The following is a 26,499-nucleotide window of genomic DNA, read 5'->3' as shown; positions in this document are numbered from 1 at the left end:
GTTTTAGTGTGTCTAAACTCGCCATAAATGAGGGTCTCAAATCCAGGTTTCAAAATTTGTAGTTTCAGGTTTCGTGCATAATTCTTCTGTCTTTCTTTTCTCAAACTTTTGTTTTTTGTGCACTTGGTTCCTAAAGCTTTTTTTTTATACTTAAGATTGCTTATCAAAAGGTATTTAAATAAACAAGTTTTGTTAGGAGTGAAATCTAAATTTAGCACAAACATAGAAAATTTTTTTTTTTACGAATTTCTGGTTTATAACAATATTTCAAGCACACATGCTTTCTAAGAATTTACACGATCATTTTAAACTAAGAATTTATAAGGAATTTCTAATAACTTTCCTTAACACAATTCGAATTTAAAGCGATGTGTTTTCATAACATCAACGGCACCACAGCAAAAAAAAAAAAAAAGAAAAAAAAAGAGAACCAGATTCCTGATTACGGTTTAAAAATGAGAACTGCCAAAAAAAAATGTGTGTAGTTACCTTCCCCTCAAACCTTTTAAGACGCTTGAGTGTCAGTTGTACTTTACTGAAAAACGTATAACCCCCAAATTCAAAGTTACAGGTCCACTTGGCCCCCCAAAGGCTGTCTGCAAATTTCAACTAGACCCTTAAACGGTTCCGAGAAGGTATAGATGCACTATTTCGATAGCTAGCAACAAGTTTCGCGGGAATTTACAATGCACAAAATTTGTTGGTGGATCGAGGGTACATCATTTTCACCCGGTGAACCTTTTTACCCTGCCCACCAATCCAAAATTCCAAGTTACCTTCCCCGCCCACATAACCTGAAAGCTCCAAGTCCATACCCAGAGGCCATTTTTTAGATACCGCGATTATGCTAGTTCAATAGCCTGAATGCACTTACGTTTTTTAGTTTACCTCTGCCCCCACTCCCCAAATCGAACTTTAAGATCTACTGACCTTTCCAATACCCCAAAAGTTTCTACTCAACCCGTAGCTATACTTAATTTACATAAAATACGCTATGTGCATAAACTGGGTACACATAGTGTCTTGGGGATTATATTGCTACTTTCTTGTAAATAGATTATATCCACACCCCTTTATAGTTCCAAAACTTTTAGGCGGTTTGGAAGCGAACTTTTCTAGTCCCATTTCTTCAGTTCCCCCAAATCAAAATCGAGGCCCAATTAGCCCGTCCTATCAATTGTTAAAAGTTTTTCCTTCTAGCCAATCCCAAGACATTCCCGATATGCTATTTTACTAGCCTAGCACCTAAAAACGTCATTCACGTCGCTACTTAACCCTGAATAGTCTCAAATAGTCTCAAATTCCAAAAGGGGCTTATATTGCAATAATGTTTCGATGGATAGAATAAAAAATCTGTTTAACCCTCTCCCGCCTCTAACATAAAAGTTAAATCCCCTTGCCAGTTCATCCTTCCTTATCCTAACAAAGGGTACCCGAAAGTTCATTTTGAAACTCCAGACCTTTCCCAAGATTTTACAGATTTTTGTCATTTCGAACATATAGATACATATAGTTATCAATTTACCACTGCCCCTTCATCCTAAGTCAAAATTTAGGGTTTCATACCCCTCCCCCCCCAACAACCACCACTGAGCGTTTTAGACCAATCCCCCTAACAATTACCTAGATATTACAGATAGTGTTTTGAAAACCGGGTGCATATAATGTCTTTTGTTTTGCTTAGGTACACATGTCGTTTCAGGAGCATACGCTTAGGGAACTGGGATATCTTGGTCTAGCAAAAGATCCCAAGAGTTCTAAGTTGATATGGCAATAAACACCAAAAACGTCTGCCTTTACTATTAAAATCTATCTACAAACAATGAGTATTTGACGTATTGCCACTGGAACTGTGAGAGTCGCGTCGACCCCACAGGCCTACCTTTCGACTACCTTTCGACTGAACAAAATATATATCTCAAAATTTTGATAGGATGCCAGGGGGTTTAGGGGGTGTCCTCAGGCAAAAAATAAACAGGATGACGAGGCAGATTGCTTATCAATCATTTTTTTAGATTAAAGGAGACAATAGAGCTTTAAATTTCTGGTCGATTAAGCCCCCTCTGGAATTCTTACGACCAGCCTTTCTATACAAAGTGGTTGGAAATAAAGATAAATTGAAGGCACATGGCTGTTTACTTAGGCAACACTTGTGCTTTATTAAATAGTGTAAAAATTAATAAAGATTCTATAAGTGGCATTAATTGAACTGCTTGTGAAACAGGGTAGAATTCCCTGGACTTATTTCCTTTTTTTGTCGTTAAATGTTAGTTACTGTAAAAAAGTAATATTTCCTAAAATATGTCTTGTACAAAATGAGCTGATATTATTATTATAAACAATATAAAAACAAATATTTAACTCTCGTAAAAGGTTAAAATACAAATTTAGTGTATTACTTAAGTAAAATTTTACGATTTTAAAAAATAAGGTTTAAATTTAGCTCTGAAAAAAATAATAGCAAAAAAAGGAAAAAGAAAAAAAATGAGAAAGTGTGCATAATATATTAAGTGATTTTAGAGGTTACAACGACAAAGAAATCGAAAAAACTAATTGCAAAATTTTGTAATGGAAAATTTTTTATCTATCTACTGGCTTAAAATTTCACACATAAAAGCCAATCAGGTAAAAATAACTTTTCGCTCTTTTAACACAAGAAAGCCATTACGGTTTTACAACGGTAGGGTTATTCAAATGCCTATCTGATACACTCTTTGAAATACTTTAAAAGGCTTGCGATAATACTTCACAGATGTCAGCCAATAAAATTCAAGAACTACTTTATTTTACCATGGAATTATGGGAGAGTAAGCTCTCTTTTTCTGTTTGCTCCAACCCGAGAAAAAGACCCCCTCCCAACATTAAAAACTCTACTTACCCATCCTTTATCACTAAAGAACGCTTCCCCTCCATAGACAGTTCCAAATGCACCTTCTCCAATCTTACGGTTAATAACAACCTGTTCTCGGGGAAATTCCCATTCATCCAAGGTCAACATTTTACTTTCTTCAAGTAGGCCAAGAGCTTTCATCCTCTCCTCCCTTTCGTTGATATCTTTATCATACCTGAAATAAAGTGACATGACCTTATGCGGGACTAAATCTATTATCATGGTCTCTCACGAGTTGCTTGAAAATATCGTTTCCCCTATGTTTCACTAAAAGACGAAGTATCTTTTAAGCGTAAATTGATATTTTGAGAGTAGAAAAGACTTTAAACTTAAGGTTCTTCGGAAATTCGGCTGGTGAAATTAATGAACAAGGAATACCGGGAACCAGAAGGAAAGGATAAAGCACAAGCTATGGTGATATTTCAATAAAGGGAATGAATAAACTCACTATCAAGGAGGCACACTTGTGCCTCTTTAAAGAGGCGACCCACCAGAATGTTAAGCTATTTCCGGTCCTAGCGGTTGCAGAGAAACGGCGATGCAGGTGATCACATTTTGTAGCCTAAGCTCAAACTAAGAAACATACAAAATTTCACCCCCCTCCGACTTTATCTTCATGGGGGAAAGTGGGCCGGAAGTTTCGACCGTCCCACCACAGCCACCCTTTAACGTTGTCCGATCGGGCAGCGAAATTTAGAGGATAAGCTTTCCTGGGGCCTGGATAAGCTTTCCCTGTTTTTCAAAGACCAAATATAGCCACTTAATGTTCATCAAATTTTTTTTTTCTTAGCCAAGCCTACAGGCCACAGTTGGCAACGGATCCGGGTGAATGAGGATTCATTCGAACCGGAATTTGACCTGTTAGGGAGTGGGAGATTTTCAGACTGAAAAAATTATCCCCCGAATTTACATTTACGAAAAACCTCGTTTTCCTATAAGAGCCCATGTTAATTTTTCCCACCACAGTCCCCCTTTAACGTTGTCCGATCGGGCTGAAATTTAGAGGATAAGTAATCGATTATGGATCGATTAAGGTTTAGGAGGCAATCTTCCCAAAATCGTCTATGGACCACTCAGAAGCAATTGAAAAATACATCAAAATTTACGAAACACAAGGAAGTACTAAAGAAATTTCAAGCCCCCTCTTCCCTCCATCAAGAAAAACAGTATTAGTTCCCTTAAAGTTTGGATAGTTTATCTTAGTCGGGACTAAGATTGCAGAAGACCCATACTGTGACATAGTACGAATTATACTTCTCTAGGGGTCAGTATTAAAAAAAATACAGTGCTGCTTTACAAACAACTAAATTATAATAGTGCATTATTTTTTAGTTTCTCACATTTTAGGGAAGGGTGGGAATTATCGAACAAAATTATTCAAGTTTGAAACTCTAGGTGGTCTCGAGGAAAAAAAAATTCTTAGATTTCAATTATCAACTGAACTGGATCTATGGCAATATATAGTACATTTACCTAGCAATAGTGGAGACCGTTCACATTATTATTATTATCTTTTTAGTCTCTTAATTAGGACTTTTAACTGTTTTGTCTTCTTTATTTTGATTAGAATGCAGTGTGGTCTAACAAATTAATTATGCTGAACCTATAGGTGACGGAATACCGATATTTTCGTGTAAAATTTATATATGGAAATTATAAAAAAAGAAAAGAATTTATAGCTGCATAGGAAAGAGCATTCATGTGTAAACACAATGAGAAAAGTAAAGGAGATTAGACAGGATAGTTTTTTTAATCTGAAAATTATTTATAAGACGAATTTTCCAGTGCTGCATTTGCAATGAAAGCTAGTATTTTAGATTTTTACATGGTGCACTGATATTAATAAAAATAAATTCGAAATAGCCCTCTATGCAATTACTTATTTACTTTTGATGGGAACCATACATTGAAGAAACTGAAGGACCTTGGAATTAGTTCCAACGATCACTATGACATATTTGTTGCAGCTTTTCCGGCGACTTTTAGCCAGTTGTTGTTCCGAACATGTCTTCAAAACCCTCCCCATGGTTCCGAATTTCCCTTAAAACTTAAATGGATGTTTTCCTTTTGTACTCCTAAGTCTAGTTTAAAAGAAGATACGAGTTCGCTGATTAGAAGATTTCGATAAATTGTGCCCTAGGAACGACGGGAAGTGTGAAGGAGCTAGTGAATATGCGGTTCGATGACAAAGGATAATTCTTCAGATTAGTCGCAACGACTCTTTATGTTGAAACTTGAAATCCTGGTCCAACCCCTCTATACATTCAAACCTATGAAATAGAAGGTAACCAGCCCTCAAAACACTGCTGATGAACCAATATCTTGACCTAGGAATGGACAGGGAAGAGAAAACTGAAAAACTCTCCATTCCTTAAAAGCGACAAAAAAGTAGGAAAAAAGTAGGATTATTTGTCTCACAAATAAGAAAAAATTCAAGCCCTGCTTTGTTTTGGTACTCTAATAGAGATTAAATAAAAAAACAAGTTTTTTAAACTGAAAGTAAGGAGCGACATTAAAACTTAAAACGAACAGAAATTATTCCGTATATGAAAGGGGCTGTCCCCTCCTCAACGCCTTGCTGTTTAAGCCAAAGCTTTTTATTGTTTTAAAAAATAGAGTTTTGAGAAAGAGTCTAACTTTAGCGTGAAGAGTGAGGCGTTGAGGAGGGGACAACCTCTTTCATATACGGAATAATTTCTGTTCGTTTTAAGTTTTAATGTCGCTCCTTACTTTCAGTTTAAAAAACTTGTTTTTTTATTTAATTTCTGATCGTTTTTTAGTTAATGCAGCTTTTATTTTGGCTCGCCGTCATTGAATAAGTAAACACAATTTGCATAAAAATTTTACTTTTCTTTTGCTAAATGGTTGTCTCTAAATTTGGTTCTGACGTAATTTACAAATTAACTTACGTAACGAACTTCTATATTCGTATATTTTTTTTCTGGCAAAAAAACAAAGTTGCAGATTTTTGCAGATATGAACTTGAAACCTATGTTATAGGGTCTTCTGATACGCTGAATCTGACGGTGTGATTTTCATTAAAAATTTTTCACATTTAGGGGATGTTTCCCCCCAGTTTAAAAAATCAGGTGAATTTTCTCAGGCTCGTAGCCTTTGATGAGTAATACTAAACTTAATAAAATTCATATATTTAGAATCAGCATTATAAGCCCATTCTTTTGATGCATTTATTGCCATCAAAGTTCCGTTTTTAAAAGTTTCGATTACTGTTTTTTTTTTATTACGTATATGTTATTACGTATATGATGGGGTTCTCCCCTTAGTCGATACCACGCTCTTTACGTTAAAAGTTAAAAAAAAACTTAATTCACAAACCACTGAATCACAAAGGCCGTTTAATTAGAATAGATAGCTCTTTTGAAAGCACTAAAAAAAACAGTAGCGTAAAGAGCGAGGTATTGACTTGGGGGAGAACCCCCTCATATACGTGATAATTTCTGTTCATTTTAAGTTCTAATGTTGATTCTTACTTTCAGTATAAAAAACTTGTTTTTTTTTAAATTTAATTTCTTATCGTTTTTTAAATAATGCTTGGAAATCCGGCGCCCCCTTCATAGAAATGTCCCTTACCCCAAAGAAACATCCTCCACGGAAAGATTCTCCCGAGTAACCCCCTCCTCCCCCCCCCCCACCCGAAAAAAATTCTTCCTTAAAATGTCTGTATACTTTCCAATAACCAATACAATATGTAAGCAATGGGCAAAGTTCATAACTTGCAGCCCTTCCCCTGGGAACTGTGGGGGATTAAGTCATCGTAAAAGACATATTTATTAGATTTTCGACTATGCTGAACAAAATGGCTATCTATAAAATTTTAATTGGGTGACTTTGAGAGAAAAATGAGTGTGGGAGGGGGCCTAGTTGCCCTCCATTTTTTTTGGCCACTTAAAAAGGGCACTTTGTTTTTTAATATAAAATATAAAGTACAACTTATACACTTTAAAATATATAAAGTTTTTAATACTTTATTTAAAAACTAAAGTTTCTATTAACTTTATATAAAATATAAAGTTTGTTTTTCAAATGAAAGTAAACACTAACATTAAACTCAAAACAAATAGATAATATGGTATATTTGAGAGGAACAGGAGAGTCAGGTTGAAAAAAATATCACGACTCAAAAAGTTTTACTGGCCCATGATATTTATGTGTCTAGGTTTATATATCTGCCTAGGTTTGCAGCTCAGTATTAGTTATACAAAAAAAAAAAAATATTATTAACCCTTTTAAAATTGCAGGGCTATTTTTCTTCAGAAACAAGGAGCAATATGATCAGTTTTTGAAAATAAGTAACAAACTAAACCAATCGAATTAAAGCACACTTTATAAATCTGAAGTATATGACCGTAATCTCCAATTTTTCTTTTTGGTATAGCTTTGATGATATGGTTTCCAAATCCTTCTTCTGGATTTGATACCTTGGATATCAAAAGGTATCTCAGAAACATTGTTTATCACAGATAAACCACTAGACAAGCTAAAAAGAATGTAAAATGCTACTGTCAACACTGATAATATTCTTCATGATTGCTCTGAGAACTTTGGCTTATAAAATATAGATTTTCTTTTCCAAAGGAATTGAATAACACGTTTCTCCTTTTGCAAAGTGTGTGTAAAAGAACGTTCATAAGTACTAGAAAGCTCTTGGAATAAATGGAGAAGAAACTTTTATTATATAAATATATTTCCTCGTATTTGCCTGGATAAAAGATAAAAGTTGGAACCAAACACATACTTCGTGTGGTAACTCAAGCCAAATAGCTTTGTCCTTAGGGATTATTAGGGAATAGAAATTACCTTAGACAATAAAATAACAGCCAGTGACGATTACCAGAAGAATTCAAAGAATCCCAAAAAAGTTGTTTCAAAATACGTTTCTTATGCAGCTAAATGACTGAGTTAAAAGCTAAATAAGAATAAGAATTTTGGTTGATTTTACAAATGATATCAAAGCCTAAAGTAATTTTTAGTTTTTGATAATTAACGAGGAGAAAAATAGTTTTGCCATAACAGGGTCTTTGAAAAATGCTAGGGAATTTGTTTTTATAATACTTTTCGTTGTGGAATCCATGAAAATTTCTATGGTGAAATGTGACTAATGTTATTTTTTAGGAGGGAGGGGGAGGGTCTGGTGCCTTAAAAAGCCCAAGTCACAATTATATATACTATCATTATAAACGAGCAATAACTGAATATGTATTGCAACCTACTCAATGTTGGTAAAAATATTGAATCTGACACTTTTTTTGAATCGGTAACCGCGAGTGGTCTTCTACCCACAATTTTTTTCCCCAGTAGAGTTGATCCTGTGTGATCAACTTCAACATTAATTGACAACATTTTTGTATCCACTTCCCTGGGAAATGACCTGTCCTCAAATATAATATTTTCGGATCTGTCAAATCATTTTCCTATTTACTTGTCACTATCTTCGCGGCCACTAACTCTACGATCTAGAATTAATACCCCAGCACCTACTAAAAATTACAGTTCTGCAAATATAAACCATTTCATCGATTGCCTAAGAACCACTGACTGGTCCGATGTCTTAAATTGTCAAGAGGTAAATTCTGCCACAAATGGTTTTGCGCAAAGGCTAAGTGAGATTATCCATTCAACTTTTCCTATTCGTAAACCTAACCAGAAAAATATCCCTATATGCCCCTGGATGTCACATAGCCTAATTGTCTCCTCATATTGTAAAAACAAATTATATAAGATAGCCTGTAAGACCAGTAGTGATATTGACCTATCAAATTATAAACATTATAAAAACTTATACACAAAACTCATCCGTGAAGCGAAGAAAAATTATTGTTATACAAAAATTCTCAATTGTAAAGGAAACCTTAAAAAGACTTGGTCCACCATTAATGATATAATCTCAAAAAATAGACAATCAAAGTCTATACCTATTCACCTTAAAGACATAAATGGTAGATTAATTGACCCTTTTACATGCACCTGATGCATTTAATAATTATTTTTCTAATGTTCCTCATACTGACTCCCGCTCCTCCTCACAGGCTGTATTCCCTTGCTTCAATTTTAGATCCATGTTTTTCTGCCCAACTGATAGCAATGAGGTACTTCAAATCATCGGTTCTCTCCCTAATAGTTTTACTCCTGACTGTCTTGGATTAAGTAATAAGATCCTGAAGACCATATCTCCTTTTGTTTACCAGCCCATCAAGCATATTGCCAACCTATCTTTAACCCACGGAGTTTTCCCTGATTTACTAAAGTCAGCCATTGTTATTCCAGTTCTTAAAAAGGGCGATCCAAGTGAGATAGGTAATTATCGTCCAATCTCAATTCTTCCTGTTATATCCAAAGTGCTCGAGAGAATCATCTTCAGACGTCTGTCTCCCTTTCTGTTTGACGGTCAGCACTCTGTATCCTTGATTTCTCCTCACCAATATGGCTTTAGGCCAAAATTCTCAACTTCTCATGCTCTAATTGACGCCACACAGTTAATACGCTCACAACTCGACCTTAAAAAAACTGTATTGGGCTTATTTTTGGATTTTTCTAAGACCTTTGACATGGTTGATCATAATATTTTAATAAGTCAATTAAATAGTTACGGTATTCGTGGTGTTCCCCTCTCTTGGTTTGATTCTTATCTATCTGGAAGGGTACAGAGTGTGAGCCTGGGTGGAGTATCCTCTCAGCCCTTACCTGTTCGGAGGGGTGTCCCGCAAGGCTCCGTTCTATGCCCTATTTTACTTCTCCTATATATCAATGATCTTGTTATAGACCTGGGCCCTTCAGTGTATCCTGTATTACTGGCTGATGACAGCAACTTCTTCATCACTGGCACCAATCTACCATTGGCAATAACCTCTGCCCAAGTCCTTCTGAACAGAGTCCAGGCGTGGTGCCTTACGAATAACATGACCATTAATAGTATAAAAAGTAAATAGTATTATTCAGAACCCCCCTACAACAAAGACATAATTCAACCTGCTCTTGGTCTCAGGTACTCCTCCGACATCCTCCCACAAGTGGAGGCTGCCAAGTTTCTTGGTGTATTTATTGACTCATGCTTGTCATTCTCTAATCATATTTCTTACATAACAGCAATAATTTTGAGACAAGTAGGTATGATTAACCGTGTGAATTATTTTCTTCCTCCTGACATCCTAGTTACTCTCTATTATTCCTTAATTTTTCCTTACCTTTCTTATTGCGGATCAGTTTGGGGAAATACAAAACGGTCCTTCACTAAAAAACTCAAATTTGCCCAAAACCGCGCCATTAAAGCAGTTTTTCGGCTTTCCAGTCTATATCCAACTCGTGATTTGTATTCAGATTTTGGCATAGCTCCAATTGCTCAAATCATACAAAAACTAAACTTATCGCTTGCTTACTCTGCTTTCCACAATAATCTTCCACCTCGACTACTAACCTATTATAATATTAATAATTCGGAAGCCCACTGTCTCCGTTCATCCAAAAGAGCCTTTAAAATTCCTAAATGCGTTTCAAGTGCTGCCGAGCAATCTCCTAATTACAAATCTATTATTCAATGGAACTAAATTCCCGCCAGTGATGAACTTGCCACAAGTTTCTGTAAGCTGTATAAAAATGTAAAAAAAACTTAATAATATAATCTAATCTTTCCATATTTAAAAAGTTTTCTCTAATTACCCATGTTATATTCTTCAATTTTTTTTCTTTCAGCGTTACTTTCATTTTTTTCTTTTTTTGGTCCTTAAAAAGTTATCTTCTAGGATCTTTATTGTTATTGATGTTTGTGTTATGTTTTTATTCGAATAAAATCGAATTGAAATTGAATTGTATGTGTTATTTCTCGCAAACGGCTCCATATTTTTTCGCAAAAATTTGTACCTTGAGATATTCTCGCATAAAAAAACGATCTAGATAGGTCAGAAGTCTGAGAAAAATCATTAAGCCTAAAAAACAAAAATCACACCTTCAATTACGACAACACCTATAAGGGCAGCTAAAGCAAATGTCATTGCTAAATTGTCTGAAGTAATCAAAATCCAAATACGTGTCAAAAATGAAAATGAAGATGAAGCAACTTTCTCAGCGGCAAGAAAGTTGCAAAAAGGGATAGAAAACGAAGCTTGCCGATAAAACTGGCCCATGAAAGTAACGACGAATAACAAGTGAAAAAGCAAGCTATTTAAAAAATGACCGGACTTCCATTGTAAAAATCAATTTTTCTCGGTAGACTGTTTATTGGTCGCAGTCATGATTTTGCAAAGCTTTAAATAGTAATTATTTCTTGAAGTTGCTGATTACAAACAAATAACAAAGTCAAAATTTAAAGTATTGTTGAAGTAATGACCGTAATAATTTGAAGCTAGCGCTAACTACTATTCAGAAAGACTTTCTACTAGCGGGCTGGATTCGCTTTCCGGGTCTAGCCAATCCTTGTCTTCTCGCGAATAACGGTTAGGCAGCTTTCTGATAGCCGCGAATATCTATGGAAAGCTAAGCTGGCTTCAATCTCCAGCTCGTGAATAACGCTCTGATGCTTACCGATTCTTGTATATCAGCCCGAAGATTATTACAATTAAAAGAATTGCTCCAAATCCGATGACGTTGGCAACAACAATGGCGTATTCACATTCCAGATTCAATAAGTTGGCGAGCGGTGCGATTAAACAAGCATTAATAATGGAGGAGCCGTCATCAGGAATAGCTCCGTCTTCCGTCAGCCATATGAAACGATCATTATGTAATTCCAGTCTAAAAGAAAATGGATAAATACATCAAAATTTGTCATTATTTCCTAGAAAACTTCAAATATATTTTTCATTGATGAGTTTGTTTAAGTGTTATTATATGTAGTTCATGAACTTACTACGATATATGTGGGAATAAATATATTCCCAAGGAGAGTTCGATGGGCTGAGAATAAAAATACCAAAACAAATATTTAAAAAAAATGTATCTTTAAGTTGACTAAAAACTATAAAAGTTTCAAATTAAACAAAATATTTAATTAATGAAAATACTAAATAAAATCAATTAAAATCATTTTTATCTGCTTTAGAATGAAACTTTCAAGCATGGATATTGATGTGATAACGAAGAAAGTTTTTTTTTTTTGGTTTTAGAGGTAAACTTTGATTACATTGGTTTAGATAGCACTGCTATTATACACTTCTTCTGGCCAATCTGTTCTTGGATTGTAGTGAAACGTCCATTATTCAATATTTTCGTTTTGTTTCTTGTTTCTGGAGTAGGTTTCTGAAAGACATTTTAGGCATTTAGAGGCATGTGATAGAATCCTTAAATCTGTTTCTAGGTTATTTAAACAGGTTTCATAAAAAAATTAAAATTTACCACGAGTTTAAGGATTAAAATAAGCTGCCTTTTTTGGGTGTTTTGTTAATAAAATGAGGAAATGGATGGATTTTTCTCAATAGATAGAAAACTAATTCATTACAATAGGTATCTGAACTTCCACAAGTGCTACCTATCATTAGTAAAAAAAAAAGGTAAAGTTAATTTTTTGGTTGATGGGGTTCTTAGAATTAATGTTGTAGATTTTTTTTTTTAATTTTTTAAATGAAAATACAAAAAACAGTATTCTCAATGAAAATGTTTAGCTTATCTAGTGAAAGAAGAGCTGTGATACCAATTTCAAATTCACCGTACATTTACCAGATTTACCAATTTACCACATAAATGTACTAAATTTTCAGTAAAAGCTGATGTTATGTGACAAGGGAGCCAATAATTGACCAATTTGACAAGTTTATTTAACAGAAAGAGTAAAAAAAAAGAAAAAGAAACGGAATGAGGGCACCAGAATTTCTTAAATTATTCTTTTCTTCTTTTTCTTCGCAGTTGGCACAGACCCGTTAATTTCAAAATTTACTTCTTAGATTTTGTCATGTTCAGAGTTTATCTATTCATCAATAAATTCACAACAAAAACACTTTAACATGGCCAGGCCAGGAAAAAGCAGGGGAGATGGCCGTTTCGGCTTTAGAAATTTTATTTAGAATAATTGTCTGTTGATTTGGTACAGATTGCATGCACCATTGACAACGAATGCACCACCGCATGGTTTTAAAACTGGTTTTAAAACCATGGTTTAAAACCTTGGTTTAAAACCTTAGTTTAAACAACAATGGTTTAAAACCATTATGGTTTTAACACCGCATAGATTTTAAAACTGGGAAGCTCAGTTTATAGTTATTCAATAATTTTAAATTAACCGGCCATGTCAATAGTTTCACTCGACAGATTTTGGCCCTTTTACGGTCATACTTATGTTTTGTACCTCAAAATGGAAGAAAAAACTTTGCAGTGGCACGATCTCATTCGCAACTTCAAAAGGGCACAGGAACGTTTAATTTGCTTTTAATTAGGCAAATCCCTCCCCCAATATTCTAGGATCACTGGTTTGATACGTCACAAATAAAAAAAAAAAAAATTAAACACAAATCCGTTGCCATCCTTCTCGAAAAAAATGCACAATTTCATATTTTGCAGATAGGTCTAACATGGGTCTCTGTTTTGATAAATTTGATGAAGTAACCTTCATCAAGATTACTTCTCTTTTCGGGGGTATGTTCCCCTTTTCAAAAATTAGATAAATGTTCCCATGTTCTTTAACTTTTGATGGATAACCTTTTCATATTGGGGTCAACCCAAAAATTCTTTCCTGTAGGATTACATTTCTTGTCGAAACCTTTTTTTTTAGAGTGTCAGCTACTATTAGCACGAGTCGGTTCTTATCTATAGTTCGTTACCATGAACTGTTCGATGAAGTGAAACAAATTGCTTGTCTGCGTCTAGACGGCATGTTGGAAACCAGTCACATAGAAAGCTTTTTTTCTACTTAGACAGACAGAGTATTATAAAAAGCTTTTAAAAGTAGGTAAAATTACTCTCAATAGTCAAATGCTTTAATATAGGACTTGAAATCCGCAATTGAAATCCTAAGGCCAGGGCAAGGGCGGATCCAGGATTTCGGGGGGGGGGGGTTCAAACCGGGTACCCCCCCCCCCTGGATACGGCCTTGGGTCAGGGGTTCTAGTCCTGGTATAGCTGGTTATTTGGTTTGGAACGAGGGTTCCCTTAGAGTAGTCATGGCACATTTTATAACTATTCAAAGGCGTGTTTCTATGGCAGTAACATAGCAATAGGCTTCTTTACAGGCGTCTACATAAAACTATAGGGTGTTATTCAGATTTTTAAATCTAAACCTTTTTGCATGACACGAAAAAATTTTAATTGTTAGTATATTTGAAGATAAAAGCGACAAGAAAAAAACTTCCAAATATTTAAATAGTAATACTTATTTAATAAATATCTATTATAAATTTTAATTTTACTTTAGATTTTTATAATAAATTTTAAATATTAACATAAATATATTTTAAACATTTTCAAGCATTTCATACATGTATTCAATTGAGCACTTCATAACTGGTATTCAATTACTTAGAAAGTGTCTGTCTTTGATTTTTAACATTAGGTAAAATAAATGCAAGCCTTTGGAGAAGCTCAAAACCAGTGACATTACTTGGGGAGGGGGTTCCAAGAAACTGGAGGCATCGTCCCAACAAAATATTTTTTTAATCATACCTGTATTTTGGAAAATACAATTTTTTGGTATTTCAAACAATTCGTGGTAACGAACTGTAAGTAAGGAGCAACCCGGCTCAATGGTAACCGAAACTCTAGAAAACGGAATTTTGATGCCAATAGATACATCAAGAGAATCAGATTTTAATTCTGATTTCAAAGATATAAGTTTCATCTAGTTTAATTTTACCTATCAAAAGTTACGCGCCTGAGAAAATTTGGCTTATTTTCGAAAAAAGGGAGAAAGGCCCCCTAAAAGTTATAGAACCTTAATGAAAATCACACCATCATATTCAGAGTATCAGAGAACCCTACTGTAGTGGTTTCAAGCTCCTATCTACAAAAATGTGGAATTTTCCATTTTTTGCCAGAAGAAAGATCACGGATGCGTGTTTATTTTTTTTTTTTCTTTTCCCCAGGGGTGATCGTATCGACCCAGTGATCCTAGAATATCGTGGAAAGACTCATTGGAACAGAAATTAAAAGTTCTAGTGCCCTTTTTAAGTGACCAAAAAAATGGAGGGCAACTAGGCCCCCTCCCACGCTCATTTTTTTCCCAAAGTCACCCGCTCAAAATTTTGAGATAGCCATTTTGTTCAGCATGGTCGAAAATATTATAACTATGTCTTTTAGGATGACTTAATCCCTCGAAGCCCCCAGGGGGAGGGCTGTAAGTTATGAACTTTACCCAATGTTAACATATAGTATTGGTTATTGGGACCCGGCTCAATGGTAACCGAAACTCTAGAAAACGGTATTTTGATACAAATAGATACATCAAAAGAATCGGATTTTAATGCTGATTTCAAATATATTAAATTCATCAAGTTTAATTCTACCATTCAAAAGTTACGCGCCTGAGAACATTTGGCTGATTTTAGAAAAAAGGGAGAAAGACCCCCTAAAAGCTATAGAACCTTAATGAAAATCACACCATCATATTCTGCGTATAACAGAACCCTACCGTAGAGATTTCAAGCACCTATCTACAAAAATGTGGAGTTTTGCATTTTTTTGCCAGAAGACAGATCACGGATGCGTGGTAATTTGTTGTTTTTTTTCCCCAGGGGTGATCGTATCGACCCTGTGGTCCCAGAAAATCATGGTAGGGTTCATTGGAACGGAAATTAAAAGTTCTAGTGCCCGTTTTAAGTGACAAAAAAAAATGGAGGGCAACTAGGCCCCCTCCCACGCTCATTTTTTTCCCAAAGTCACCTGATCCAAATTTTGAGATAGCCATTTTGTTCAGCATGTTCGAAAATATTATGAGTATGTCTTTTAGGATGACTTAATCCCCCGAAGTTCCCGGGAGGAGGGCTGAGAGTTATGAACTTTACCCAATGTTAACATATAGTATTGGTTATTGGGAAGTATACAGTACAGACGTTTTCAGGGGAGATTTTTCCTGGTAGTGGGGCGGGGGGGGGGGTCGGGAGTTATGTGGGATGATCTTTCCATGAAGGAAGTTTTTATGGGGGAAAGGACATTGCTATGAAGGGGACGCCGGACTTCCCAGCATTATTTAAAAAAAGATCAGAAATTAAATATAAAAAAACAAGTTTTTCAACTGCAACAGCAGCAACATCAAAACTTTAAACGAACAGAAAATATTATATATATGATTGGGTTCAACCCCTAGTCAGTACCTCACTCTTTAAGCCAGAGATGTTTTAGTACTTCCATAAGAGCTATTTATTCTAATTAACGGCCTTTGTGATTAAGCGGTCAGTTTTAAAGAATTGGAACAAAATTCGAACTTTCGCTTAAAGAGCAAGGTATTGACTAGGGGGCGAACCCCTTAATATACTTATTAAAAATATATGAATATAGAAGTTCGTTACGTAAGTTAATTCGTAAGTTACGTGTATTTATTACTAATAAAAACGTTCGTAAATAAAATGAAACAAGTTTCGAGAATGCCATTTAACCAAATAAAAGTAAATTAATATGAAAATTTTTTTTTAATTATTCATGCACTGTGAACCAAGATCAAAACCTGCATTTATTCAAAAACGTTCAAAAATTAAATAAAAAAAAAAAGTTTTTTTAAATGGAAGTAAGGAGCGACATTAAAAAATAACACGAACAGAAATTATTCCGTATATGAAAGGAGCTGTCCCCTCCTCAACGCCTTGCTGTTTACGCTGAAGTTTGACTTTCTCACAACTCTATTTTTTTAAACAATAAAAAACTTTAGAGTAAAGAGCAAGGCGTTGAGGAGGGGACAATCCCTTTAATATACGGAATAATTTCTGTTCGTTTTAAGTTTTAATGTCGCTTCTTACTTTCAGTTAAAAAAACTTGTTTTTTTTATTTAATTTCATTTAAGAATGACTTTTTTAGTGCTTTAGTTGAAAAAAAACGAAAGTACCCCCCCCCCCCAGATTTTTAAAATAAAAAAATTGAAAAGTTTGGATTTTGTTGAGCTTCTGCTGCCTTGCCTTGGAAGTTTTTCTCTTCAATTCTTAAGTTCATTTATAAAAAGTTAAATTCTAGGGAAAACTTTTCTTCAGTCTTTCATTTGCTGGATTTACAATCAATGAAGATTACTTTACCCATATTTCTATTTAAAGTTCTATTCAAGGATAAGTCGAAAGGAAGCAAAGATAGAGAAAAAATCCAAGAGAAAACCTTTCTTAAAAGTTTGAACATCCTCATGAGGTAAATTTTGCACAAAGGTCTATCAGCTTATGTACATGCTTTTGTAATATCTTGATCACCTGGCTATATTGTTAAGTGATATTTTCATTTGAGTTGTGGAACCCTTTAAGGTTTATGTCCCCTGTAAGACATGAAATTTTCCGACAAGTCTACAGCTCTAGCTTGCGCTCAAAGGACAAAATCAAAATTACACGCAGCAACTGCACCAATAATGTACCCTATACGCAATATGGTGAGTTGAGCTATGTTCAACTTTTGAGCGTAATTTCTCTGACTAGTCCATAAGAGTGAAGATTTGAGACGTAAATTATTTGATATTACAAAAGATGAAAGCTTGGAGTATGAGTATGTCTGTACAATGAATCTAGCAAAAGACACAAAGACTTGTAATTTTAGATAATACTTGGGAACAAATTAGTAATGATTTTTCCTTTTTGTAACCATGATCCATGGGCCTATGAACCTTCAAGCATCTATCTATCTATTATGTGTACGACATCTTTTATAATTATGGTGAGTTAGTTTTATAGTATTATGTGCCTTATCATGTTCGTTTTTTACGTAATTGTTATATTATTTTATTGTTATTGTTACGTATTATGTTTTGTTGTTGTTATGTGTGTTATTATCATGTGTTATGATTTTGTGTGTAAATGTTCTTTTATGGTTTTTTTTTTCATGGCCCAAAGAGGCTTTTGTTGCAATAAATATCTAAAAGAAGAAAAAAAAATCGAACAACCATAACTCTGAGCATCCTGAAAAATATTCATACATCAATCAACTAGGTCAAATCGAGGTCAAATCCCCAAAAATTCAAGGGCAGTGGAAGCACTGAACAGAATGCAACTGATGGGCTAAAAGTAACGAAAGTAACGAAATTAAAAACAGTTACACTCTAGTTTTCTAAACATATCTTTCCTTAGCATCTTCACTTGAAGAAGAAAAATCGTTAACCCCTCCTACATTTTCATGAATTGGTGCCATTGATCTGAGCAAAACAAGTTTTTTTTAATATTAACTGGTTAATTTATCCTCAAAACGACGCTGAATCAAAATTTTATCTTCAAATCAAAGTCAAAATTATGAATATTAAAAGTACCAAGATTAGTTCTTTCATACCCCAAATCCGAAAATTCCAAAAGCCTTTCCTATTAAATTCTTAGATATAAAATAATCTTAGTAACATATTATGAGCAATTACATGTTTAGACTTCACAAAACTTCTTAGCAATAAAATCGTCTTAGTAGAATTTTATGACAAGCTTCGTGTTAATAATTTCATAGAAACTCGTTTCTAAGATTCCAAAAATATACTTAGATTAGATCTACGCTCTGATACGGTCTTAATCATTCATGGAAGTAATTACGCATTTAAATTTCACATAAAGCACCTTTTTAAGTTTTCAAAAATGTATTTAAATAAACTCGAAATTCTGAAATGCTCTTCGTATTTCTTTCTTCTTTTTACAAGCAGTTACAAGTTAAAATCGTCACAGAAACTTGTTTCTAAACTTTCGGATATGTGTTTAATTGAATCCTAAGGTTTTTAATGATCTTAATAATTTCCATAAACTATCTTCTATTTTTCAGTCAAATACTCTACTTCAGTGTCAGAAAAAAATATTAATCAGAAAAAATGGAGGAAAACAAAGACTTCACTGAGAAACAACAACCTTTATTGATCATATGATGGTACAGTATACAAGCCAGGCACATGCGATTATTATTTTAGGGGGGAGGGGGAAAATAAAAAAATATTTGATTCTTTGAGTGAGAAGTGCCCGAAAAAATTCGGGAAAAGAAATTTTGGATTTTTGGGGGGGACTAAAAACCCTCTCCCTGCGTAAATACCTGCCATAAGCCTTAACGGGTAATGGTTATTATAATATCTTTATTCCATATAAATTTAAAAAGAAACCCTTGATTTTAAACTAAATAAATAAATTGAAGAATCTATGCACTATGCCCCCCCCCCCAAACGAGCCAACTTTCCCAAAAGCTTTATCCCCCAAAAATTTCGATCACATAATATTATATCCATACATTTCTCCCTTTAAAACCATCCACAAAGTACTTCCTCCCGCAATCCTTCAAACCCTTTAAAAGCCACCGATGAATGAATTCAATCACCCCAGTCATCTCCTTATATAGGATAAAATATAAGCCCACCTTTGACCTCACCCTTCCCAAACAAACTCCCTTCGCTGTCACCAAAAACTATATTAATATCGATATGTTTTAATTGACTGGTCATAGTCTAGTGGTTGGAATGCTAAGCCTGAAATTCTTTGTCTGTGAGGACCACAGTTCATATAATTATCCAGTACGATCATTCCCTATCTCACCCATTATAAAAACTCGGACCGGGATGCGAGTGCTCCGGAGAACGTTTTTCCAAATATAAACATAAGCGAAGCCAGATCTTTTCACGGGTAGACAAGTCAGACTGTGATCTAATCGGAAACAAGTGGAAACTCGCTATTACGAATAATGCACTTTGTTGGGAACAGTCGGAAACAGACTAACCCGCATTTCCGCTAATGCAGAAATTAGTGGGAGGAGCTTTTTGTTCGCACGGAGAACGAAGACCAGAAATGATCTGCGATAAGCTTACTGGATAATTATATGAACTGTGGTGAGGACAGTGCCTCAGTCCTGATGTCGATAGTTATTTGGTTTGCAATGGGGGTCAGTGACGTGATTCTGTAAGCTCAGCTAGAGTCGACCAATTTCTAAATGAATACATGGGAAAATTTGGGAAGGCAAAACAGGAAGGGTGTGCGAAAGCACGGGACGGCTGGTCCCAAACCCCATATTGCACTTCTTGGCTGAAGGGGCAAAGAAACGGAGATCAGCACCGCCGGTAGGGACTGTTAAGTCCAGTGGCCTGTGCTTTTTTCTATGTTTGAATTGAATTAACTTACTTTCCGTTTTTCAGTGACATTTCACTATCCTTGAAATGAGCACTAAAGTTGGGACGGAAGACGCCAACGACATGATACGTTTCATTGTTAAATTGTAGTACGTTTATAACATCCGAAAGACGAGACGAGCTGCCAAGAAAACGGACTCGACCAGAAACACCATAAAAATCTGTTTCGTTCAGTATTCTGACGAATGCTCTAAAAAAACAAGACAGATTCTACACTTATTTAAGTTAAAGACAAAAGAGAATATTCCCTTAGTTTTTGTATTTTATTATGGGTCATTATTATTAAAAACAAGTAGAAATAAAATAATAATAACAATGAGCGATAGCAAACATATAAAGTAAAATAATATAAATGAAATACATAAATAATAATGTAATTGTTTATTTTGCTATTAAATACAGCAATTGAACTATTGAATACAACATTTACAATATTGAATAAAATATACTATTGATAAATATATTAATATTAACAAATACATAAATAGTAAAATAGTAATAAATATGTAGTCTAAATAGAAAAATAGTTATATAATATAAATCATTAAGTAAATATTAAAGTAGTAAACATTAAGACAGAAAATTGGATTCCTTGGTCTCAGTTTCTTACGAGCGGTTTTGGCACAATACCAAAGTTCCCTCAGCTCCAGATAATTTCTTCCCTTTTTAATAGAATATACAGTACCTTTTCATTAAATAAATTTCATTTTGAATTATATGCCTTCTTTCTAGTCCTCTGAAGCCTTAATTGATTAAAAACAAAATAAAATTTTAATTAAATTAATTTTTTTAATTAAATTAAAATAAAAATAATTAAGAAATAAGCAATGATTTTATTCCTTAGTGTTCGTCAATTTCTTACAGCATAATAAATATGATAATATATATAAATATGATATATAATATGTAAATATATAATATAATAATAAATAAATATGAGCAACTTTTGTTGTCCTTAAAAAAAGGAGAAAATTGAACTCCATATAGTTTCTTTCCTTATTATCATGATAGATGGTACTTTTCTGAATAAAAAAATGTTTTCTGTTTTGAAATATGTGCCTTTAAAGTTTTCCCAAACTAAAAACACAAAAAGAAAACAAACTTCTGTCATTTCCATACCGTTGGTATCTTACAATATATTAAAATAGTTCTATTTTATTGTCTTTAAAAAAGGAAGAAAAAGGTAGTGATGTTAGACTGGAAATTAAGTAATAAAGCTTTCTTTGTCTACAAACATTTTTATAGTCGCGTTTTGATTATTTTAGGTAGTCATTTGTGTATACACAAAACTAAACATTAGCAGTAAACACAAAATTTATACTTTTGAAGGAGATACTGGGCGAAAAATATTCTCCACAACGTCAGTTTATGCTTTGAAAGATTTTGACGAAAAAAAAAAAAATTTAAGTTTTAACACTTGACTTTTATCGACGAGACAATTTCTGCAGTAGGCCTACACAAGTTCAATGATAAAAAAGAACTTTTAGAACTAAAAAAAAAAAAATTCTAATTAAACGGCCCTTGTGTTTCGGGACTCATTCTTAAGTAATTGAAAAAAAGTCAACCTTTGGCGTAAAGAGCAAGGATTTGAGGAGGGGGCAATCACCCTCATATACGTAATAATTTCTTTCCTTTTTAAGTTTTAATGTCGCTCTTTACTTTTTTTTAACATTAACACTGGGCAAATTGCATAATTTACAATCTTTACATAGAATGGACTGGGGGGGGGGGTTGTCGGTATCCACGGAGGCATAATTCGTAGAACTTCTGCTTATTTTGAGATTTTTTTTAATTTTAATCTGGGGACAGGGCATCCAAACACAGCTAGTGAAGGAAGGGTTTGCTACCCTTTGAACACTTTTGAACATCCCGCTGAACATATTCTAAGATTTACAGCTTAATACACTAAGCCATCCCTGAGATATAGCTGATACCCCCTTTTGACAACCAGTATGCAAATACGATGTTTTGATTTTGTTCAAATCCCCCTCGAAATCTCCAAGAATAGTTGGAAATTTCGTGTTGTGATTTGACACCTACTGTGTTTTGATTTTGTTCCATACCCCCCTCAAAAATTCCTGAAAAAAATTGCAAGTAAAAGTAGTCACAAGTAGTTGCAGTCAAAACAACGAGCAGTCGCAGTCACAATATTAGTTGAAGAATTATTCGGACTGAAAGTTTCCAGTTAATGCCCATACCTGTTCCTAAAATTTTGCCGTTACGCCTTTTTGATAACTGGGATGCAGATAGTTTCTTTTGATCTGGCTCAACATACCCTTCAACATTCCCCGAAATATTGCCTTAATACCCTTAGCCTTTTCGAATACACCCAGGATCAAAACTTCTCCCCTTTCCCAATGATAAATCCAAAATTTAAAAAATAGACAAATTACATAATCCACATTCCTTACCCTAGGGGCTATCGGCCCTGAAAACCCTGGAAGCACAATTATTAGACCTTATGACTATTTTGGATAAAATAAATTTTTGAAATTTCTATCAGAGTTAAGGGGGGCTTCTATAAGGACTAGAGGGGGGGCTGGTTGTCCCTCGATCGTTTTTCAATATCCTTATCAACATGCCTTTCAAGTTTAAACTTAAAGCCGTCTCTTACGTATTTCTGTTGAGCGCTTTTGACAACCCTCCTACCGGGGTTGCCACCACAACCAAATAAAAATCACCAATTTTTCACAAAGAAAATCACCAGAAATCACCAGATTTTCACCAGAAAAATCACCAGAAATCACCAGTTTTTCACAAAAATCACCAGAAATCGGTGGTCAATAATGATAAGCTTTACACCAAAAAGACGCCCTGGGCACCCTGAGCTAAAACATTATGTTTTTCAAAGACCCCCAACTGCTCAAGAAGGAAGAGAATTTATACCTAAACCGGAATTCCAGGCAAAGACTGAAATTGGTACCTAAAATCTTGTTACTGGGCATGAAAAGCTTTTTATTTGTTTGACTACTATTATACTTTTTTTTGTCTTATACTTTTTTTTCTAGGTTTTCATTGAAAAGAATAACTCCAATAATCCTCTTTTGTCCTCAAATCGAATTTCATTTGTTTATGAGCGTTTTTAATCCCCCTGCCATAGTTGGTATCCTTAATGGTAAACTTTAGCTCTGAAAAAAGACGACTCAAATGGTGTCAATTTCTAATATATTTATTTTACTTCCGGGAAATTGTCGTGGGTCAAGTCTAAGCTGAAATATCAGACAAGCGGCGATAAATCTTATTTCCCTGGTTCCTTAGACGAGAGCCCATTGAGACTAAGCCCTCTGGTTTCTTGAGACTGTTAAGTCACTTGAAAAAAAAAACTTAGCCTAGGCTGCTGAATCTATTTTCATGTGGGACTATGCTTTCTTTACCTGATAATTTTTTTTTTCGTTTCTGAGCCTAAATCCGTTTTTATCACACATGGGAAACACATGTATGTATTTATAAATTAAAATTTGTAACTATGGGGAAGCTGATTGCCAGGCTAAATAACGAATAAAAACAAGACATTAAATACGAAAGTCACTGATTATCTCACCTCAGTAAGACAGCGAACCAATCATGCATGGAATGTCAGCCAATTTTTTAAAAAAATCACCGATTTAAATGAAAATCACCAGATTAAAAAAGAAAATCACCAGATTCAACAAAATCAGAGGATGAAAAATCATCAGATCTGATGATAAATCACCAACGGTAACAACCCTGCCTCCTACATATAATGTATTCTGATCTTGTTTAACATCTCCCTCGACATTCTTTAAAACTTTTATATTATTATCCTTAGCCTGATACAGGATCATACATACCCTCTTCTTTCAAATCTTGATTGATGAAAATTACACCTATGTATGTGACTGAAACACTATAAATATTTTTTCATTTCATATAATTTTAGTTAACTTATGTTTCTGGAATTAACTAAACTATTCAAGTTGTTTTATAAAAAGGAGACTTTGAAAATTATATTTTTCACAGCAAAAGATATGAATAATCAGAATTTTCAATCACCACAATAAGTCGATTCTTTGAATGTATTCCAAAAGTCTCTCTTTTATCCAAGTTATACATGTATATATACACACTTGCTCGTTTAAAGAGAGTAGATATATACCATTTTTTAAAAGATAATTGCATACAGGACATATTCTGTGGCATTTTCTTAGTTGGAATAGTAAAAGACGATCCACTGGGAATAAGGCACCGAAGTCAATCAAATATGATACCATATCCCAGAGAAGCAATTTTTTAAAAGTTACTTGTGGTATATTAGCTTTTCAAAAGATAAGTGGGCTGCATCATAATGCAGATGATGATTTATTTTAATATTTAAATTACTGTGGGCTCTTATTCGTTCTTTATTATAAAATATGGTACCATATCCCACAGATGCGACTTTTCAAAGATTCTTGTGTCATATTATCTTGTACATTTGACGTTAACCTTGTATTGTTGACCTTAACCTTGATTAATGGGAACCAGCATTTATATGAAACCAACGATTACGAAGGCAGTTATCCTCTAGTAAACGAAGATGCAGTTTTTTTGTCAAAATTTTATTTTAAATATTGTTTTGTTAGTCTCAAAAGGCTGTTGATGTAGCAATTTCCTTTAAAATGAGCCCTTAAACAGCTCTCTATAATGTTCCAGTGCCCAGCTAGCAGCGGAGAAAGAAAAGGGGGAAAAAGGTGCTCCCCATGCGAAAAAAGTGATTTTTCCTGTTGTTCAAACCAATTTGTTTTCCTATATTGTTCAAGCCAAGGGACCGTAAGTTCCCTGTATAGGGTTTGTTACTATGAGCCGTATCGTCTTTTACTACGTTGTACCTACCGCTGCAACCGAAGATATTTGTTTATCCTCTAAAATGATATATCTTTTCTTCTCAAATAAAGTCTATATATACTCCCCCATATTCCCTGAATTAAATTCTGTCGAACACAGTGTGTCAATAAAAAGTTTGTCAAGTGTATAAACATACATCCAGATGGCGTAATAACTAGGACCTAATAGCGTCCAGTTTACGTTTCTTCAAAGTTCACAAAAAAAGTATTATTTAAATTTTGGCAGTTAACTTTTTTCAAAGACATTATTTTTTCTTTTAACAGGTCTCTTAATTATAATTGAATTTTAAGATACATTTTAAATAAATTCTAGTCCATCTTCTAAAATGACATATCTTTTCTTTGCAAAATAAAATGTATACATATTCCGCTGTTTCAACGAATGACAGCCTGCCGAACGCAGTGTGTTAAGAAAAAGCTAGTCAAGTGCATAAGCATACATCCAGAAGGCATCATAAGTAGGGCTAGATGGCGTCCTCTTTAGGTTTTTAAAGAGCTCGCCCAAAAACACTTTTTACGCCCAAAAGCATATTTGCCATTTATGCTTTTTCAGAGATTGTTTTTGACTTTCAACAAGTTACAAAATTTAGATGATTTTTAGACATGTAAACTATTTATTTTTATAAAATTATAATACAGAATTTTATATATTTTTTTAAAGTAAATGCTAATTCGTCTTCTAAAATGACATTTCCTCTGTTCAAAAGGTTCGTGGTAACGAACTGTAAGTAAGGAGCGAAACGGTTCAATTGTAACCGAAACTCTAAAAAACGGTTTTTGGTCACATTAGATACATCAAAAGAATCAGATTTTTATGCTGATTTCAAATATATAGGTTTTATCCAATTCAGTCTTACCTATCAAAAGATACGTGCCTGAAAAACTTTGACTTATTTTCGAAATAAGGGGGAAACACCCCCTAAAAGTGATAGAATGCTAATGAAGATCAAACCGTGAGATTCAGTGCAACAGGAAACCCTACTGTAGATGCTTCAAGATCCTATCTGCAAAAATGTGGAATTTTGTATTTTTTGACAGAAGAAAGATCACGGATGTGTGTTTATTTTTTTTTTCCAGGGGTGATCGTATCGATCCAGTAGTCCGAGAATATCGTCAGAGGGCTCATTCGAACGGAAATTAAAAGTTCTAGTGCCCATTTTAAGTGACCACAAACATTGAAAGGCAACTTGACCCCCTTCCACGCTCATGTTTATCCCGAAGTCATCAAATCAAAATTTTGAGATAGCCATTTTTTTCAGCATAGTCGAAAATTTAATAATTATGTCTTTAAGCATATCTTAATCCCCGGCAGTTCCCGGGGAAAGGGCTGCAATCTATGAATCTTGCTCATTGTTTACATATAGAATTGGTTATTGGGAAGTATACAGATGTTTTCAGGAGGGATGTTTTCTGGTGTGCGGGGGAGTGGGGGGTCAAGGGGGGGGGGTTACGTGGAAGGATCTTTCTTCCATGCAGGATTTTTCCTTGGGGGAAGGGAGCTTTCTATAAAGGTGGTGCCGGATTTCCCAGCATTATTTAAAAAACGATCAGAAATTAAATAAAAAAACAAT

The 26,499-nt window shown here is 34.2% G+C and overlaps 1 protein-coding gene across 1 annotated transcript in view; it reads right to left on the bottom strand.

Moving 5' to 3' along the window:
* LOC148947203 (uncharacterized) overlaps positions 1 to 26,499 on the bottom strand; it is a 180,266-nt gene that overhangs the window by 56,478 nt on the left and 97,289 nt on the right. The window contains exons 6-8 of the mRNA XM_089096533.1: positions 20,077 to 20,274; positions 11,426 to 11,635; positions 2,879 to 3,065 (exon numbers count right to left, since the gene is read on the bottom strand). Of these exons, the coding sequence (XP_088952659.1) occupies positions 2,879 to 3,065; positions 11,426 to 11,635; positions 20,077 to 20,274 (595 nt within the window). The remainder of the gene's footprint in view (positions 1 to 2,878; positions 3,066 to 11,425; positions 11,636 to 20,076; positions 20,275 to 26,499) is intronic.

Source organism: Artemia sp. Qi Xiang Cuo, chromosome 11 (assembly GCF_049724085.1).
Source record: "Artemia sp. Qi Xiang Cuo chromosome 11, ASM4972408v1, whole genome shotgun sequence".
In the NCBI taxonomy this organism is placed as follows: domain Eukaryota; kingdom Metazoa; phylum Arthropoda; class Branchiopoda; order Anostraca; family Artemiidae; genus Artemia; species Artemia sp. Qi Xiang Cuo.
The sequence above is the reverse complement of the archived record's forward strand: the minus strand, read 5'-3'. Positions and strand labels throughout refer to the sequence as shown.